The sequence below is a fragment of the Diadema setosum genome, chromosome 9, assembly GCF_964275005.1.
Source record: "Diadema setosum chromosome 9, eeDiaSeto1, whole genome shotgun sequence".
Classification (NCBI taxonomy): Eukaryota; Metazoa; Echinodermata; class Echinoidea; order Diadematoida; family Diadematidae; genus Diadema; species Diadema setosum.
Window position 1 is genome coordinate 31376047 of NC_092693.1, and position 13384 is coordinate 31389430.

The 13384-nt window shown below is 41.9% G+C and overlaps 1 protein-coding gene across 1 annotated transcript; it reads left to right on the forward strand.

Annotated features, from left to right (window-relative positions):
• Positions 1-1381: 1381 nt before the first annotated feature.
• Positions 1382-13080, forward strand: LOC140233081 (uncharacterized). Its single transcript, XM_072313195.1, has 5 exons — positions 1382-1455; positions 5683-7520; positions 9146-9413; positions 9890-10275; positions 12205-13080. Exons 2-5 carry the CDS (start codon positions 5706-5708, stop codon positions 12799-12801), a joined length of 3066 nt encoding a protein of 1021 aa, XP_072169296.1. The 5' UTR covers positions 1382-1455; positions 5683-5705; the 3' UTR covers positions 12802-13080.
• Positions 13081-13384: the final 304 nt, after the last annotated feature.

Consider the following 13384-nt stretch of genomic DNA (forward strand, 5'->3'; position numbering starts at 1 on the left):
CTTGCCCCGGGCGCCGTTTTCCCCAGATACGCCACTGACCATGCATCCTGTTTTAGAGACCTTTCCCCCTATATAGAGTTTTCATACAGCACACGGTTAGCTTGTCTACATCTTGCGAGACATAAATACCAATGTACTCAGTAATGCATGCTTTCAATGGACCCAAACTGGAACTCACTATATACACCTGCATGTTACCACAGTGTCTCATCTATTAATATGATTATTTAAAAGCAGATTTAAGAAATATCTGTCATTACCAAAATGCACTGTAGAAAGTAAGATTTGCCGGAATGGTTGATCCAGGGCTGACAAACGAGCACATCTATTATTATGTATATAGGGCTTACACTCCCATTTTATTTTTTGCTTTTTGTTTTCGTTGTGGCCTCTGTGAACCTGCACCTTGCTTAATTTCTTTATTCTTTTCCGATTCTTCATTACGTGACATTGGTGTATTTGTACTGATGTTTGTGAATGTATACATTGTTAGAATTATTAAGTATCTAATATAGCTATAAAGGGCATATCTCAACACAATTAGGCCTACCTCGATCGTCCTGTGTAACTTCTCGGGACATATTGTATTCAGATCTCTGTATAGCTATCGTGTTTTCATTTAAATGTAAGCCTATATATTTTTTTTTTATTAATCTGATCTGAATGGAATAATGTGCAAGTATTAGAATTGAATCCGTACCCCCCCCCCCCCTTCCTCATTTCCTGCCCAATTTAACTTTCTGAATTCCTTAACTTCAAAATAACTGTCTTTTTTCGCGGTCTGGGAAGTTTTCCCTATCGTTTTAATTGCTCATACCATGGAGCTACTCTCTGTTGGTAGCTCCATGCTCACAGCGATTACAACTTTTTGCACGCCGACAAGACAGTGTACACATCAGGCAGTATGATAAACATGTCAAGACCCACTCCAATTCCGCGTCACCCCACCCCTTCTCCCGCGGAGGGGGGGGGGGGTGCGTACGCAAACACACACACACACACACTTTACACGAACACCACTGCGTATATTACACCTGCCTTCCTCCGCGGCAGCATGCACCCTTCAATCAGCCAGGGAGGTGGGAAGAGACACCTCCGATAGAGCACAGCGAACGCGTTACCCACGCGGCCAGCACATGAGGTTTCACGTACGAAAACGTGGATACACAAAGCGTGTGTGTGCCACATCGTATGCACAACACACGCACACACACACGTGTACTATCAACACAATACACAATGCACACACTAGCACACACAAAAACACACAAACCGTAGACCGAGGGAGCTTGCAGTGATACATCTACCATACGTACACACAGTTGTGTGGATGGACAGGCGCGTCTGTAATCAAGGCTAATAACAGCACAGCTTAGTCTATATTGAATCTGAAGCTACTGCACACCAGCACTTTTCCTCCGGTAAATCGACATATTTTCTTTGTTTCCAGCAGAGGTAAGTAGTAGTATGAGTCGAAGTGATCTTACAGTGTGATATGTGTATGGTCCTTTGTTATGCATACGCGGGATTTACGTCGCAATATCATTGTAAAATTTGGCGTTTGAGCAAAGGCGCTCAAAATGGCGGCTTGATGAGAGTCTATAGAATTACAGCGTACCGACAGTACAATGCGTAAATAATTTGTGCACGGCAGGCAAACTGCCTGTACAGTAGTTCTGTATGCAGTAGTGGTAGCTTACTGCGATCGCGAATGGAAGTGACATGCATGCGATGCCCGCAACTGCGACGGTCGGTCGGTCGTGCACGTCCACACACGTTTACACCACCACCACCACCGTCGTGTCGGTACCCATATAAAGTAGTCAACTGTGGTGGTCGGAGGCTGCCCCAAGTAGTTCCTTAGGTTGCCGACTGCAGTAGCTCATTTAGACTACTAGTACCTGTTTAGGACTAGGAACCTACTATTGAGAAATACGCATGGTGTTTACTTAGAAACAAATAAGTTGTAGTAGGCCTGGGAAACTGATGTGTTTGCACAATTCATAGTATGTAGAAACAATATACATTAGTAGTGTTGTCACGCATGGGCTAAGGTAGTAGTAGTAGTATCACAGTGTAGCTCGACATGTAACCTATAATCTACAGGATTTTTCAATCTGTAACGTGTTTGATAGGAGCAGAGCTAGAGAGATATATATTCGTATCAAGTCAGCTGAACTGCTGAACTGAACTATTGGGGGCGCAGGCAAGTTGTTGGTTACAGTTGTACTGCATGCTATGCTGAAAGTGCTTCCATAAAGATCCAAAGACACTTTATTAGTATATCAGGGAGGTGGAAGAGGAGAGACCACTTCCCTAGCTGGTTATACCGCTCTTGAAAGCTCAAGTTCAGGTGTAGACATGTACCAGCAGGGCCTACTAATTGGAAGTAGAACGAATTACACAATCTTCACACGGTAGACGTTGAACAAAACATGCTGAATTTACAAAATTTCTATCACATGTGTATGCGGTTCGTTCAATTCGAAGAGTCGGGGAAGTGTCGGCTGGGTGCATATACTAAATGATGATCCCAGCTCACTGTTCCCCAGTGCGTGATAAATCGGAGGGCAGAAAAGTGTAGCCAGCCAACCAGGGAAGTGTGGGGGCAATTACCTCCAGGACAATAACCCCAGCTAAATACTTTGGGTTGGGTTTTGATTAGGATTAGGTTCAGGATTAGGGTCAGGGTCGGAGAAGGGTCCGGGGTAATTGTCCATGGGGTATTGCTACCCTGCAACCATTGAATCAGGGAGATGGGAACCAACCACAGTTTAGTATAGCAGTGCATTGTACTGTTGGTGTCTGACTCTGAGGCATAATATTATGTTTGATTCCGCGGAATTGAAACACGCGAAATTAGTCACGTGAAAACATCCACTATCACAGTAGTTGAAAACCCATAAAATCACTCGTGTGCAACTCTTATCAACCAATCACTAGATGATACATTTTTAATAAAAAAGAAAACAAAAACAAAAAACAAAACAAAACAAACAAAAATAAGTGTCAACTATAGGGTCCATGGCGGCTCTCAGTGCGTGTTAATTATATTTGTATACTTTGTACACGTGACGTACTCGTGTACACGTACTACGTTCATCTCATATAGACGTCATGCCAGCTCCATGTTTATCCACGTTTCAGTTATAAGTACCTGTATATAGGCAGGTTTGAAAATTTGATTAGACCCTATACAGATTATATAAGTAGTATCCATACCCAGCCCAATGTATCGGACGGATGATTTTATTATCGGAAGGGCATGGGGATTAAAGACCCCTCTCAGATTTGTCAAATTAATTATGTCAAATGTCAAACAGAGCTGCGAATAGCCTACAAGTGTAGGCCTATTGCAATCAACTACATTAACCCTAACCAGGCCGGACTTTCTGGAGTGCTCTGTGGCCGGGGATGAGGGCTGATTCAACCCCCCCCCCCCCAAGATCTCGGCCGTCGATCGCCATGAAAATTAGCACATGCATTAAATGTGGCATAATCTACCAAACTATGCAAAAAGAAATGGAAATTTTCATTGTGTTAATTAATTTTGCTAATATATGCATAAAATCACGCATTTTGCTCTGAACCAGAAAATAAAGCTCCAATCCTAATTGGTGATATATAACATTCTTTGTAGCATTCCTTAATCTAAATCTGGTATCAAAATATTTGTTTTTGGTATTTTATTGTTTTATGAATTTCTTATGTATTTCTTTGTTTTTCGACCTTTTGTTTTATTTTTCGCAAAATTTATGACAGAACCTATTTCAAGCATGATTATGCTAAAATAATTTGATTTCAGCCTATAGATGCAAGTGAAAATAATCATATATTTATGAATAAGGTGAGAAAACTCCATTTGCATAGACTTTATACCAAAAAAAAAATCACTTTTTGAGCCATCTCTGTCTGACAGGCATGCATAAAAGGTCGTGCAGCGTCGTAACGGTATACTATGCGCGATTTTCGCGAAAATGGTCTCAAAAGATGCGCGAGACTTGAAAGTTAAAAAAAAAATCGCTTAAAAATTTCGCGCGGCGGAATAGTTTTGAAAAATGTCGGGGGGGGGGGGGTGGGGGTGGGGGAGTTGATTCAACCCCCCGGTCTTTGTAGGGTTAAACATTGTTAACATAGCATAATTACTTGGTTCGACAATCGCTATTCACGGAAGATTGCCATAGTTCACAAGCACATTGTGCAAATCAGACTTAATTACAGATTGTGTGCGTGTCCCTCCTCAGATTCCCATTAGCTTGCAAACAATTTCTCAAGATTTCATTTCCTTTCATGAAGTAGACCTTTATTAGTCATTATTCAGACTGTTCATGGCATGGCAATTATACACTAGATGAAATCTCTTGTAATTATTATTCAGCTAATGTGACTTTTAACTTCTTTTGGAGTTTAAATACTAGTGTGCTAAACTAACCATCAATAATAATCTGGGAGAGTTCGAGTACATGTGACATGGAGAGCATGGTGTGCTCAATATGATTTGATATTGACATGATTTGAATAGGCTTGCACAGTATGCTATACAGTGTACATTTTGTTTTGACGGTGTATGTCTGGTTTGTATGCATAAGTCGAATGAAGGAGATAATTAAATGTACTGCTCCAACGTACAGCAACTTGCGTACACTAAAAAGTTGTAATAATAATAATAATAATAATGATAATTAATAGAGAGACTCTTATAAAGTGCTCATTCTACGTAAAAAGATACTCATGGCGCTAAAGAACAGAGTACATAATGTATCACATGCCTCATGTTTTTGTTTGTTTTGTTTTTTTACGCTGCAAAATGTTAATGTCATTTATGTTATACCTTCTAACAGTCAATATTTGCTGAATCTGACCAAAATCTTGTACTGACTATATATGCAATACTGCAGGGTGCTATTTTTTTTTGTAATGTTTTAACTATTATTATCATTTTTTTTTCCCAGTTAGGCATGTAGATTTTCAAATTGCTTCAGAACGATGGTCGGAACATGAGTTTTACTTGTCCGAATAGAAAATCCAAATTATAAGAATATGACCACGAAAATCTCTTGTATTAATAATACACAATCAATTTTGAGTAAACAACACACGTTGATACGCATGCTTAAACACAGTGGACTACAAACAAACTTGGTTCGATCAAGTGTTGATATCGCATTACATTGGGAGCTTCATCACTTAGTGTTGGGAAGTTGCTGAAGTGAAATTTTGTAAAGTGCGTTGCATCACAGTCATTATCTTTGGGCTTCTGTGTGGTTGACGTCGCGGGTTTGTAGGGAAAAGGTGAAAGAAAAGGTGACTTCAAAACTTTTTGCTCGCCCGATTCGGGGAAGCTTTTTTTTTTCTCATTGTTCGAAAACCCTTTTCCGACTTTAATTTTCACTTACCTCGGGCAAGCGCTTTATAAATAGCACCTTGTATTGGAGGACTGCTTTCATGCATCACTGATTCAGCGGATCAACACTACACTGCTCTAAGAGCTCATGCCCATTTATCGTGACTTCATAACATTACTGTGCATGTAAGTCTTCATGCATTTTATGGGCGTAAAATAAATCAAGTATCAACCCTGATGTGGTCGAATAGATGAGCTTTCGTAGCTGAAAATTTCAAGATCAGTGTACTGACACATAAACTTCTTTTTTCTTTCGGTCGTGATTGTCAATCATACAGGTTGATGTACCGAGCCTGCAAAGATGAGTGCCACCGAGGAAACCAGTGATTCCCAGTTCCGCTGCATGGTATGCAATTTCACAGCGACCACCAAGTCTGAAATTGGTTCCCACTTCTTGACTGACCACATGGAGGCTTACGTGTCCCCGGTCAAAGATCACCAACCAGACGATGGTAAGACGACCAGTGAAGGCAGTGGAAGCAAATCAGAGGACCAGGAGACAGTTGAAGAGAACGACAAGGATGAAGAGAAAGAATCTCCAAACCCTGAACCTGTCCATACACCCAAAACAAGAGGACGACCAAAGAAACAGGCCACCAAAGCGGCAAAGAGCGCTCCAGTTCGTGAGGAAAGTAAGGAGAAAACCAATGCGAAGGAAGAGGACGAAGAGCCACAACAGCTGGGTCGGGGGATGAGAAAGAGGAAGAAAGCAATCCCGAGACACATTCTACGTTACGAATTGGAAGATGATGGATTCATCTTGGATGATGATGAAGATTACCAGCTGCCCGAAAAGAAAAAAGCAATGACGAAGAAGATTCCCGCAATTTTGCCGCTAGCAATGAAGGAAAAAGCTAAACGGAAAGGCAGACCAAGTAGCCGCACCACAAACATTTCGGGCAAAGAGAAGCACGCCGACAAGGCTAAGAAGTCAAAGGCAGAGAAAAAGTGCCCTAGACCTCCTGAACTGCCCTTGTCAGACACAGTGGTAGAGAAAATTGTCTCGGATAGGATGTCAGAGTGGTACTCGCACTTTCAAGATGAGCATATCGTTCCTATATCGTGCCCAGTTAATCGCTGCACAGAGCAACTAATGCAGTCGGAGTATGACATTCACATCCAATGTCACTCTCCAAACCTGGAAGGGTACCGGTGTCCCATCCCAGAGTGTGAGTTTTTGTGCCCTCACTGGACGAACATGAGAGTCCATTACCGCAAACAACACGAACCTACCTTCTGCCGCTTAGTGTGCGGCACTGATGGATGCACCATGTGCTTCCCACGCGTTGATCGTAAGGCAATTCAAATTCATGTGACCCGGAAGCATATCCGTCCCCGGCTGTACGAAGAGTTGCTATCGAAAGATTTTGACTCGGAGAAATACTCAAAATACATCACCGCCGTAGAGGAAGAGGACGCCTCGAAAGAAGCTTTTGGGCAAAACTCTGAGGAATCAAAACTTCCAGAAGCAAAAGAATCAGCACATCCTCAGGATACCGACACCGCAGTGCCTTCTCAACGGGATGACGACCAGACAGGAGACTACGAGACCGAATTCAAGAAAGTCCGGAAGCGTGGTCGTCCCCGTGGCTCAACCAAGGCGGCAAAGCTGGCGCGAGGAGAATTAGAAGAGAAGAAGCCTAAAACGGAAGACACGGGCAAGGCTAAGCGGAAGATCAACAGGGCCGTCAATCATGTCGCCTTCTTCTGTGATATCTGCGGTGCCAAATTCAAATCGGAAGAGCTCGTTCACGAGCATCGAAGTGCCCATTATCGGGAGGATGACGCGCGTATGATCTCCTGTACAGAATGCGACACATTCACGGCGGAGGAAAGTAAGGATATGCGCGACCACGTAGCCGAACACCACAAGAAAATGCTCCACCTTCACCGCTGCGAATCCTGCCAGTTCTCCACCAATCGCTACCACGACCTCAAGAAGCATCTCCTAGTGCACACTGGTAGCAAGGATTTTATGTGTGACAAGTGCGGCACATGTACCACCACTGCCTACAATCTGCGGGTGCACTGGCGTCGATACCACGCCCCGGAAGAGCAGAAGAATATCTCCTGCTTTGCTTGTTCTTACAAATGTGCAGACAATGGAATTTTAAAGGTGGGTGCTCAGTGTGAGTTATACAGTATAGTATGTCCCAAAAAAAAATTACAACGGGGCCCTCCGCAATGATATCTTTAAAAATAGTGAATCAATGTAAATACAAATTCAGGGTATGAAACTATAACTCATTGCCCACATCTTACAGAAAACCCCATTCGATTTGCTTCAGTGGTCAAAGAGAAATGAGGAATTTTGTAGAGGATGTCGGGAATCTCTTCTGTCCAAATTATGTCTATTATTCACACACATGAGCAATTGCTAAAATTGGAAGAATCAGACCCGTGACATGCTTTACAACAATCCATATTTCTCTGTGACCGCTTAACCAAATTGAATGGGATTTTCTGCAAAATAGAGCTAAGATGTTATATTTTAAGACCCTGAAGTAGCATTTAGACAGGTTGATCATACTTGGGTGTTATCAATTCGAAAAGCTGATTGTAATTTTTGGGGCGACTTACTGCAGTATGTCCCCCAAAAATTACAATTAGATTTTCGCATTTATAACGCCCAATATGATTAAATTTTGTAAATACTACTTCAGGTCCTTAAAATATAACATTTTAGCTCTATTTTGCAGCAATCCCCATTCGATTTGGTTAAGCGGTCACAGAGAAATGTGGATTGTTGTAATATCGGATTCTTACGAGTTTAGCATTTCGATGATCTTGTGTGTAAATAATAGACAGAACTTGGACAGAAGAGATTCCCGACATCCTCTACAAAATTCCGTATTTCTCTTTGACCACTGAAGCAAATCGAGTGGGGTTTTCTGTAAGATGTGGGCAATGAGTTATAGTTTCATACCCTGAATTTGTATTTAGATTGATTCACTATTTTTAAAGATATCATTGCGAAGGGCCCCGTTGTAATTTTTTGGGGGACATACTGTATAGCAGTCGCGTAATATTATCATATTTTTCTTTCCCTTTCATCAAATAGACATGGTTGGAAAATACTAACTGCCATGAATCTTTATGTAACTTAAAGTTTCTAGTTTGTTTGTTGTTGTTGTTGTTGTTGTTTGTAACCCTTCTGCTTACAATGCAGTGCAGATTTTAGGAGGTCAGTCAGGTGTCAGTCACATGCAATACTATGGAAAACCCCATGATAGCCGTTAAACATAATATGCGATGGTTTAACATTTGTGTTTGTGTATGTGTGTGTGTGTGTGAAAAAAAAAATGTAGAACACAACTTTCAATGAGATTTGATACCTGTGGTCCTTACATTTGAAAGATTATATTCTTATTGCTATCGAAACGCACTGATTCTTTTTCTTGTTTCATCGCTGTCCCTAGTGTGAGGAGTATAGTTAAAAATGGGCATTTTTCCCATGGGGATTTGGGGAATCTACAGTAGCTCTTCTGTTTTATCCCTACTTTCCCAGATGGCTCTACATAACCCGACATTGTCATGCACTCATTCGTAAAAGTGTATCCAAGAATAGTCCATCATGTTATACATCTTGTCCCAAAATGATCGCAGTGGGTAGGAATCGTATTCATTGTTCGTATTATTACTATTCTACAGAGCTCTTTGCAGAGCCATATGCCCTCATCAGTACATAGCCTTATTCTTCCATGGTCCCTGCTGTTTGAATATAAATCTTATATTTCTCAGGAACACATTCGCTCTCATCACGGTCTCATGGTCTACGGCAACGATTACGATAATGCACGACCGATGCCCACCTACCCCTGCCCGCAGTGCGACTACGTCGGTCGCAAGAAGTCCAGCCTGACGTACCACATGCGAATCCACATAGAGAACCGACAGTTCAAGTGTCACATCTGTCCCTACGCGAGCAAGACCAGGAACAACCTGCTGCTGCACATTCGCACTCACAAAGGGATGCAACCCTTGAAGTGCCCCGAGTGTGATTTCAGAGGTAATCTATTTGCCATCAAATCAAATATCTGGTACTATTCAAGCTAATACGCAGCAAAATATAAAACACTAACCTTGGGTCCTATTATATGTTTGTGTTTCTTCCCAAAACGAACCTAATATCTTCAACCATGGCAGCAAGTTGGTGTGTAGTGCAACTCGTGTGAAAAGGAGGTATCCTCCTGCTATTTCACTCTGCTTCTCTGGGATGAGTGCAATGCTGTACACAGACCAAAAGAGTTGTCATACTGTCTTTTCTCTCATTTTGCAAATACTTTGTTTAAACTTACCACAACGAAATTAGTAAGCCAATGCTGGAGTATTAATTTTTCCTGTTTTGTATTGCTTTGCTGCAAAAGTCCTTTTTCAGAAATAAATGAACAACTCCAAGTGTGCCTTTCGTAATTTAACTGAAAGTGGACTTTTAACAGCGTCTTTCGAAATTAAACTCTTCAAATCTGTCGCATATATATCCAGGTGCAACAAACAAGATCATCTCGGAGCACGTGATGTGCAAGCACGCCCGCGTGCGTCCCTACACGTGCAAGGTGTGTGGCTGGACCTCGTCCTACCATGGCAACATGTGGAAGCACGTGGAGTCGCATCGCAAGGAGCTGGGCGACAAAATGCCCGACGAGCCCGTCAGCGTCATCTCCACCGAGGGCCACATGGTCGCCGCGCCGCTCAAGGCGCCGACCCTCAAAAAGCGAGGTGGGACCTCGTCAAACAGCGGCGGGCGACCGCCCAAATTGAGAGGCAAGCGGAATCGCACGCGCTACGACGACATGCCCGCCACGCTGCAGCTTTCGGTCGAGCAGGAGGTTGAGGAACAGGTGATAAAGGACGGGGATGTCGTCATTCAGGTAAGGAGATCGTTAATTCACTAATTCATGAACTGATTTATTTGTTCAATCATCTGTTTTTATGTTCTTTCATTTATAAATGTGACCCTGCACCTCAAAACAAACAAAAAGTCGCCAGACATGAATTTTTAGTTAAGACCATATTCTGAAAGAGCAGACTTTAAGCTTTGAAATGATGTATAACTCAAATCAAATGGACTCTCCTAACCTATCTAAATATTGGAAAGAAAGCACAAACTCAGGAAAAGTGTGAACTGAGAAAAGAGGCTCTGAAGTACAGTGTCTATTCAAGCGCTTAATCTTTACCAAACCGTGCTTGCTGTGCGATGAATGGGACAAAAAAACAGGAAGTAAACCACCAGAGTAACAACAATGAAGGGATTATCAGATTAAACTGAAATTAAGCATGCCTCATTAACACATTCTGTCCATAATTAATGCCAACTTTCAAAGCAGTAGCACTATCCTTTCGAAAGTCATTAGAGTTGAAAGTGAAGAGTGTGGACAAGGTTTTTCAGAAATGAAAAAGGGATTCTAAAGACAAAAAAAAAATGTTCGAGATAAACTGCTAAAAAAACACACTTTCCTGCCCGTTTTATGATACCAAATTTTAGCATAATGTAAAAGAAGACCCGCTCTTTCAGAAAATATGAAAAAGTCAAGTTCGGCTAGGTTGACCCATTTCACTTATTTTCAGTCCTCACGCAAAATCAGTGTGTGCTACTTAATGTTCGTTTTGAGGTGCACGGTCACAAATACATCCATTTCATGAATACATTTTATGTTCATTCCATAAGTCATTTGTCCTTCCTCTCCTATTGCTCCTTTCTGTCGATAAGTTGTTCTGTTTTACATAATCATATTCTTTCAAAAGGATGGTATAGTTCTGGCTATGAAAGGTGGGACCCACCCTTTACTAGGTTCGCTTTTGTTTTTGGATATCTTAGCCATCTAAAAACAATTTTCACCAAGTAGACTTTGAAATCCCTTTGGAATTGTATGCTTTTTATCCCTTGATGAAGTGGTTTGCAAGTGGTTTGCAAAAAAGAAAAAGAAAAGAAAAGTTAAAAGCTGAATCCTCACCTCAACCAGTACTGTACTACCCCTTTTTACTTTTTTTTTTAAAATGAGATAATTAGAAACCACTGATATGAAATATGAAAGAACACACAATTCTAAGAGGAATTCAAATTCTATTTGATGAAAATCGCATTTGAAATGGCTGAGATATCAAAAAACAAAGTAAAATGAAGTGGTCCTAATAGAAGGTGGGATCTCAGCCATTTCAAAACCGATTTTCATCAAATAAACTTTGAATTCCTCTTAGAATAACTGTTGGATGGATTTCATATTAAAAGGTTCTAAATATCTTCGACAGAAGTTGAAACCTGAATCCCCTTCTCAACCAGAACTATATACCATTCCTTAATGGTGATGCGCTGTTCCCTGAGTGAGAAATAAATCCTGGTTGTAGTCAGTTTAGTGAGTTTTATTCTATGTTGTTGAAATGAGATGATTTTGTCTTAAAACGCTGGTATTTTGTGTCCATTTATTTTTTCTTACGTGGAAATATTGCATGGTAGACCACTGTTACCACATTTGGTATTACTCTTAAGTGAAAATGTTTTTACCAAGCAAGTGCCGATCCGGTTAATAATTTTGAATCAAAGTGCCGTTTTCAAGGCGTCAAGACCAAAGAGTACTAGTATAGTGCGTGCGCTTCCATACTCTTTGGTCACGACTCTCTGAAGTAATTCGAAACCTCTTCGCTGTCATCGAAGTAGGACTCGGAGCAAACAAATCTTTCAGCGTTTTCTGTTTTTCTTTCCCATCATGTGGTTTCAATCTGTGTTGGCGAAATTGGTTTGTCAACCTCCCTCCCCGTTTTAAGTGTGTTTTGTTATGTCTGAATTTATTTTTCCGTTGTAGGTACCAGTCTCGTCAGTTCTCAACGCCGATGGAATCGCTCTCACCGAGGGAATAAGCGAAGAAGCAGCCATCGGGGCGTCTGCTCTGAGCCGGCTCGCCCAGGGCGCCGAGATCACAGTGCGTGAGGTGCACTTCTTGCAGGGAGGCGACAACCAGCAGCAACACCACGAGATGATCACCTACAACGTTCCCCCCGTGGCTGTCACACAGCAGATCATCGCCGGGGGCGACATGGGCCACGTCATCACGGAGCAGCACTACCAGCAACAGCAGCAACAACAGCAACAGCAGCAACAACAACAGCAGCAACAACAACAACAGCAGCACCAGCACCAGCAGAACGGTGCGGAGCACGAGGTCGAGCGGTACCAGGAAGTAGCCACCCACGTAGTGGCTACGACAACGCAGGAGAACGGCGTACCGACGGCGGTAACGGAGCAAATCGTCCATGCCATACCTCATCCCCCGCCCCCGCAGCAGCAGCAGCACCAAGAGCAGGCGGTTGTCCACCAGCTCATCCCGATGACACTCCCTCACGACGCCGAGCTAGTTATGAGCATGATGCAAGCCCACCACGCAAATGTGTCGCAGCGTTAAACTGGATGGCAGTATAGAAAATGTTAGCTCTTGAGACTGTGTGTAGTGTGCCAAGAAAAGTGGAAGAAAGCACAAGAAAGGTATGAACATTGGTAAAAGCTTGTTTGTCGTTCCTGTGATTACTCAGGATCACCGTATAAAAGAGGAAGAGAGGATATGAGAGTAAGAAACGGTGGAACGTTCAAATTATTTGAATTGCGTCAATGATGTTTGCAGGGTCAAATGCCCATTCGAAATGCATTTTATAATTCAAAGTAAGAATGACCATCTCAATCAAACAATGAAACACGTGTACATGCTTTAAGACTCTTGATTTTTGTATTTTTCTCTCTTTTTTTCAGTGACGCACCAATCTATTTGTTTTACTGTATATTTTAATCATCTGTCTATGTTATTCCTGTGCTATTCCGTTTTGTTTTGTATGCAGCAGGAAGATGAATTTCTGATGAAGCTCTGATAAAATACTTTCTGTCGTTGTTATTGTTTGTATAGATGTCGATGCCCGTCGTGCCATTGTGTTTACATGTACTGCAGTCGTGATTACTACTACTTTCTACTACTACTACTACTACTACTACTACTA